General features: G+C 52.1%; 2 protein-coding genes across 5 annotated transcripts in view; one reads left to right on the forward strand and one right to left on the reverse strand.

The window, feature by feature from the left end:
• The window catches only part of LOC309624364 (uncharacterized protein), a 36185-nt gene extending 30490 nt beyond the window's left edge, over positions 1-5695 (reverse strand). For all 4 annotated transcript variants that reach the window (XM_082382508.1, XM_082382507.1, XM_082382506.1 and 1 more), the window contains exon 1: positions 4871-5695. In XM_082382508.1, coding sequence (XP_082238634.1) covers positions 4871-5493 — 623 coding nt within the window. In that variant the 5' untranslated portion in view covers positions 5494-5695. The remainder of the gene's footprint in view (positions 1-4870) is intronic.
• Positions 5696-5815: 120 nt separating this feature from the next.
• Positions 5816-6712, forward strand: part of ZSWIM6 (zinc finger SWIM-type containing 6) — a 198730-nt gene continuing 197833 nt past the window's right edge. The window contains exon 1 of the mRNA XM_082382194.1: positions 5816-6712. Coding sequence (XP_082238320.1) covers positions 5950-6712 — 763 coding nt within the window. The 5' untranslated portion in view covers positions 5816-5949.

Here is a 6712-nt window from a genome sequence, read left to right on the forward strand (position 1 = left end):
TATATGTATAGCTGATTCACTTTGCTGTGCACCTGAACACAAAATTGTAAATCAACTGTACTCCCATAAAAACTTTTTAAAAAGTTACAGTTTTTTAAAAGGGGAAGGACTAAAAGCTATAATTAAATGTGGCATTTCCTATTTCTTTTGGCTATCACTAGGTTCTAAGTCATGTTGGAGGCTTGTTAAACATTCCGGTTCTGAGATGGTTTCATTTGATGAGATCTTCACCATTGCACTTTGGATTGGAACGAATAGACTATATTTACACTAAAATATTTTTGCTAAAAATTAACAAGAGTAGATTATCTAATATTTAACAAAAGCAAACACTTTTTACCTCTAGAGGGGGGAATTATTGTCCAAATTACAAAATTTGAAGCAAATTAATTTATAAGCAAATTGCCAACCTGATTTTTTTGTATATGTTGAGATGTAATGATTTATTTTTCAAAAACCCAGATTGTAACTTTAAAGACTTTTGTCTTAACAGAATACACTGCTCTTAGAAATAGGATGGAAAAGATTGGTTGGTTGATCAGTTGTTGAATACACTTTCTTATACTTATAGAAAATTCTAGAAAACCTGTGGGTGATAATGTGGCCGCTGAATTATGAATTATGATGTTTCCCAACTTGTCTTTTCTAAAGAATTATCCAGGGCATACATTAAAACAACAACAACAACAAAAACACAGATTCCAGGTCCCACCCCAGCCCTCTCCAGGGGAGAGGTAAAGGAAATCTAAATTTTAAACAAGTACACAGGGCTCTTCTTATAATCTGGGCAAGTTTGGGAAATACTGGATAATGGGAAAAGTTCTGGCTTTATCATCAGACAGCCTGAACTTGAATCCCTGCTAGGCCAGATTAGAGCTGAATAACCTTTGATGAATTTCTTTGAGCCTCAGTTCCTTCATTCATTTCTTGTGCCAGGGCAGGGCGGGGAGGGGTGCTAAGGGGGACTGGCGACCAAATGAGTTACTGTTTATAAAATACCTAGCACTGCATCTGCACCCACTCTCTAAACAATGATAATAGTGAAATATCAGTAGTTTCATTTTCTGGAATTTAACAAAGTTGAAATGGATCAAATTTTTCCCCTCTTCAAAGATAGAGCAGTGGTTTTAATGCCCACTTCTTATTTTGCCCAAGGATCTATTTGGTGGAAATGACTGACGAGGGAGATTCTTTTGGCACTTTCCCCTGTTATTGGACATTTTGTCCTGATAAGTGTCATCTCTAATATCTCATTCTTTACTCTTTTTTTGGCACATAGAATTCTCTGTCATTCCACTGAAGGGGAGAATAAGCCTGATTCATAGGCTAACTATGCTATTTTAGGCGTTTCTTTCTCTCTAAATAATTTAATTATATCCCAGGGAACATAATTGGCTTTGGTTATAATATAAAAAGTATACCCCAATATGAGGAAAAGCATGGAAGTGGGAATAACTTTGTGTCCATCTTCAAATGACTTAAAGTTCCTTAGATCTAATCTAATTCTCACATCTTGGAATCTTCCTATTAATGGAAAATTATTCTCTTAATTAGCTGAGATGACTAGCAACAATGACCAGGCAAAGCCATTTTTTTTCTTCTGCAGGCCTCCTCCTAAGTGCTAGGGCTGTGTTAAGTTCTTGCCACCAAAGGGTAGTTTTCAAACTTGACTGTAAAGAAGACTCACATGGGGAGTAAGTGAGTGTCAGTTTCTGGTTCCCAGCTCCAAAACTGTGTGCAGTGCTCTGGGGCACTCTAATGATCTCTCTTTGAAAACCACTGCTCCAGGAATTTGATACATCTCTATTGAATTTAATTCAAATTTTCATTCTTAAATTAAAGACAGGTAGAGATGCCATGACAGATGTCTAGACAGGACTCCACTGCTCCTTTCAAATAAATTCCTTAGCTATCCATCTATTGATGCATCCAACTGCAACAGGCCAGGTGACTGGTATGGTGCTGGGGGAGAGGGTGTCTCTCTTCTTTGTGGCTATCAGTTTAGCTACTGGGAGTCCTGTTTATGAAGTCTGCCTAAGAGCCTAGCTCCTGACTACACTGGCCGATGTGGTGTGGTGTGATTTGATATGATGAGTCACTGCATTTGGGAAGCTGGAGACTTTTTGTACTTTCATTTCCTACCATTGCCTAATGGTAAACATTGAAGCATAACCAGAGGCTTCTAGCCCTTATGTGGTCCCTACAGTAGGGGCTTGTTTGAAAAGGGCAATTATAAGTAATTTAGTAACGATTTCTATGAACACCAGAAAAAAAAACACTGTAAATACCTCAAAAATGAGAGTGGCACAGTACCAGCCAAAGATGACATACTGTCACTTACTTCTTCCTTGACTCATGAGGGTAGCTGACCTCTGGGGAGACAGAAGCCTTGCAGTGCAGTGCTGGGCACCTGGGACTACAGAGATGGCTGAGGCATAATCCCAACCCTCAGAGAATTTCTAACCAGGGAAGAGAGAGATGAATGGCTTGAGCAGGTGTAAACATAGCTGTGACCCTCGGCAGAATGGTATAAATGTCACGAGAAAGATCCAAAGCGTTACAGTGGCTCCAGGAGAGAGAGATCACACATCCAGGTGGCTTTTCCTAGAGGAAGCGGCATTTGAGCCAGTCCTGGAAGGAAGGGTAGGAATTTGACAAGTTACAAGGGAAGAGACAATGTCTCTCTTACAGGCCACAGGAACATCTGGAACAAATGTGCAGAGTGGGAAAGTTGGGATGACATCTGGGGAGCTGGGAGAGGTCCTGATGGGACCTAACAAAATTCTTGATGGGGAACTGGAAGGTCTGCTACATTTTAGTGGAAGATTAGGCTGGAAAGTTGGGTTTGGTCAAGATCATATCTGAATTTGGACTTTTCCTAGTAGGTGGCAGGGAGTCATTTAAAGGGACTTGAGCAGGAGGGTGACACCATCAGAATTATACTTTAGGAAGCACAGCAGCTGGGTGGAGGAGGATTTGCAGGAGGAAAGGTTATACAGACACACCAGCGAGGAGGCTGTGCAGAGTGAGGAGGAGGAATAATTGACTGAGCGAGAGGGGCTGGGATAGATAATGCAGCAAGTAAACCTATATGGGAGTTACAGGCAAAGGCAAAGAGGAAAAAATCTTGGGGGCCTGTGAACAGGTGGCAACAGTAATAACAATCTAGGGGAAGGAAGAGAGTCTGGTTTCCAGGGAAATGTGGTACTTTGGGTTTGAGGTGGCAATGGAAAAGGGAGCTGGCCACCAGGAAGAAATGAGGGAGCTGAAGCAGAGACCATGGTTGGGAGTTGGGAACAGTGGAAACTCTCCAAGGGGTGGGCCACTAAAAATGGAGAAGAGGACCCTCATAGTCTATAGGGCAGGGTGTACCTTAAACAGTTGGGAGGAAGAGAAACCCCATAGTAAGGCAAAGAGAGATGAGTTGGAGACACTGAAGGGACAGGAGAGTGTCAGGGAAACTAGAGGGAGGAGGACAGTTCAAGAGGGAGGGTGTGGTCTCAATGTAAGAGATTTGCAGAGAGGGAAAATGGGGTTAGGCTGAGCTGGAGGCTCTAGATTCATCTTTGAACAGAGAGTTTAAGGAAATCCCTCCAATGTAGGGTGATGCCTTAAATCCAGTCTCTTTGGTTCAATACAAAATCAAGATCTCTAAACATTAGGCACCTCCAAAGGTGTCTACTTTCCTGTTCAGTATGAATTAACTTCTTCCACTAACACCACGTAGGACCCTGAATGAGTCACTTACGCTGTCTGGGGGTATGAGTTTTGTCATCCTTAATTTTCCAGTTCAGCGATTCTGTCTGTACCTGTATGAAAATTCTTTGTAAGCTACACATTACACAAGCCTAAGTCCTATCATGACTGTGTTTGAAGACGGAATGCAACCCAAATTTTACTTTTTGACTTTCTTCTATCACCTATATATTTTAAAAATTTAAAAACTTTTATTTTTTAAGAAACCCCGAAATAGAACTGGAGGAAAAATCTTCCCTCTCCCTTTTGCCCATAAAGACAGTCTTCCAGTTTTCTACCCAGGCCTTTTCCTAAGCATTGAGGAGGTGCCCAGAAAAATACCAGATGGATATACAAAAACATAATGTCACCAAAATTTTCCTAACTAGTAAGGCAGCTATGTAAAGTCTGCCAGCATCAGGTCCCTTGGGGACCTGCAGCCTGGGGCTCGGTGAGGCCTGAAGAGGGGAAGAGCCAAGACCAGGAACTCGAGGTCTTCGGGGCCTCGGCCCTGAGTGGGCGATTTTCTTTAAAACTCGGGAGCGCTCTTATCGCTTTAAATCCAGGCAACGAGGCGGGCAGGTGGGTATCAGCCAATAACCTTAAAAGATGCGAAAGTGTCAAAGGAGATACGGTTTATCTTTTACAATAGCGACAGTTATCGGTGACAGGGTTTACAGGAAAAACAAAAAGGCACGGCAAAGAGTAAGGATGTCTCTAACGTGGTAATTAAGTCTGTGTTTTGGACCCAGATTCAACCGAGCTCTGGAGAGTACGAAGAACAATGTCCGCGGCGTTCCGGGTTCAGCCGGGACTCGCTACTTCGCCTTCACCGGCGCCCTAGCCCCAGCAAGCTGCGCTCTCCGCTCGCCCGCCCCCCACACTGCCTTGTCCCGGGAGGATGGGCCGTTCGGGCGCCGCCAGGGCGGCAGAGAGCGCGGCGTGTCCTGAGCGCCAGGGCTCCCCGCAGCCTGGCGCCCAGGGCAGACGCGAGCCGCAAATCTAAGTGCGCACCGACCGCGCTCGCAGCCACCGTCCGCCGCCGAGCGGCCCGGGCGCGCCGTCTGCAGACGGCTGGGTTGTTCGCGCGTGCCCGTAGGGTGTGTGCGCGCGCGCCCGTGGCGTGTGTACTCACAAAGGTGTGTTTGCTAAATCCACTTCCCCGGTGTGCCCTCCACCCCGAGCCGGAGCACCCCCGGGCCTGGAGCGGGATCTCGGCAGAGCGGCCGCTGGGGCTAGTTCAAGTTCCCCAGCTCGGCGCCGGCGGGCGGGCCGGCTTCTCCGCCCGTGGGGCTGAAGGAGCGCGAGGGCGGGGCGGCAGCGGCCGGCTCGAGACGCGCGTCGCACAGCTGCGGGACAGGTTCCGAGCGCTCTGCGCGTTTCCGGACACTTTGGCCGGCTCGGTATCCGAGACAGAGCGCACGCGGGACTCGGGGCTGAGTGCGCCGCAGCCAAGAGGGGCAGCGGAGCTGGTGCTCTTCTTCTCCGCCTTGGTCTGCAAAAGTGAACTGGAAAACAGCCGCCTAACGCAGCCTCCTCCCTCTTCTCCGGCACCGCAGCCCGGGCTGGGGGTGGGGGGAGCTCCTCCGGGCTGACTGGAGGGGAAGCGGGCGGCCGGACGGCCTCAGCCGCACCTCCTCCGCCTTCCTCACCACCCCAGTCCCCCGGGTTCCACGCCGCATTTCTTTGTTTTGAAAGCACCTCCTCCGCCCAGAGGCTTTTCCCCCGGCGGTCAGGCTCTGACGGGGGGTGGGGCATCGACCCGCGGGCCCCGCCCCCCGTTTAGCCCGGACCCCTCCCCCGTGCTCACCTCCCATCTCCCCTTCCCTCCCCGCTGCGACCCACGAGGCGCGTCCGCACTTGCTGGACATCAAAGGGAGGCAGGGAATTGGAGGGGGAAGTTGAGTAGGCAGGGGGCGCAGAGACCCACCCACATTAGGCCAGGCCGGGCGGCCCGCCCCCTCCCCCGGGAACCCCGCCTGAGCCCCGCCCTCCGCGTCACAGCAGTCTGACATTCTCACAACCCTTCGGGCACCCAACCCCAGCACCCCCGCTACCCCCGTGTCCGCTGAGCGCTCTATTTATGTTTCAGCCCAGTGATTTACATAGGTCCCGCCCTTGGCCCTAGGTTCCCCTATCGGGGCCCCGCCTCAGCCTCGACGTCACGGTGAGGGCCCCACCTCTTGTGCCCGTACAAGGAGCGGCGGGCCCTAGATGGCAGCGTGGCGTCGCGGCGGCGTGTGCGTGTCGCGCTTCCTTGTGCCGTTTATAGGGTCCTGGCACTTCCGCTGTCGGGTTAGAAGCGGCGCGGTCATGGCGGAGCGCGGACAGCAGCCTCCTCCCGCGAAACGGCTCTGCTGCCGGCCGGGCGGCGGAGGCGGCGGCGGCGGCGGCGGCGGGGCCAGCAGCGGCGGCGGAGGAGCGGGTGGCGGTTACAGCTCTGCCTGTCGGCCGGGCCCGCGGGCGGGCGGCGCGGCGGCGGCGGCGTGCGGGGGCGGCGCAGCGCTGGGGTTGCTGCCGCCGGGCAAGACCCAGAGCCCCGAGTCGCTGCTGGACATCGCGGCGCGCAAGGTGGCTGAGAAGTGGCCGTTCCAGCGCGTGGAGGAGCGCTTCGAGCGCATCCCGGAGCCGGTGCAGCGCCGCATCGTCTACTGGTCCTTCCCCCGCAGCGAGCGGGAGATCTGCATGTACTCGTCCTTCAACACCGGCGGCGGCGCCGCGGGCGGCCCCGGCGAAGACAGCAGCGGCCCCGGCGGCGCGGGCGGCGGCGCGGGCGGCGCAGGCGGCGGCGGCTCCTCGTCCTCGCCGGTCGCCACCTCGGCCGCCGCCGCCGCTGCCGCCGCCGCCGCCGCTGGGGCCGGGGCCCCGTCGGCGGGGGCCGCCGGGTCGGCGGACGGCGGAGACGAGACACGGCTGCCCTTCCGCCGGGGCATCGCGCTGCTGGAGAGCGGCTGCGTCGACAACGTCCTGCAAGTCG

This window comes from Balaenoptera borealis (assembly GCF_965194805.1).
Source record: "Balaenoptera borealis genome assembly, chromosome: 2".
Taxonomy (NCBI): Eukaryota; Metazoa; Chordata; class Mammalia; order Artiodactyla; family Balaenopteridae; genus Balaenoptera; species Balaenoptera borealis.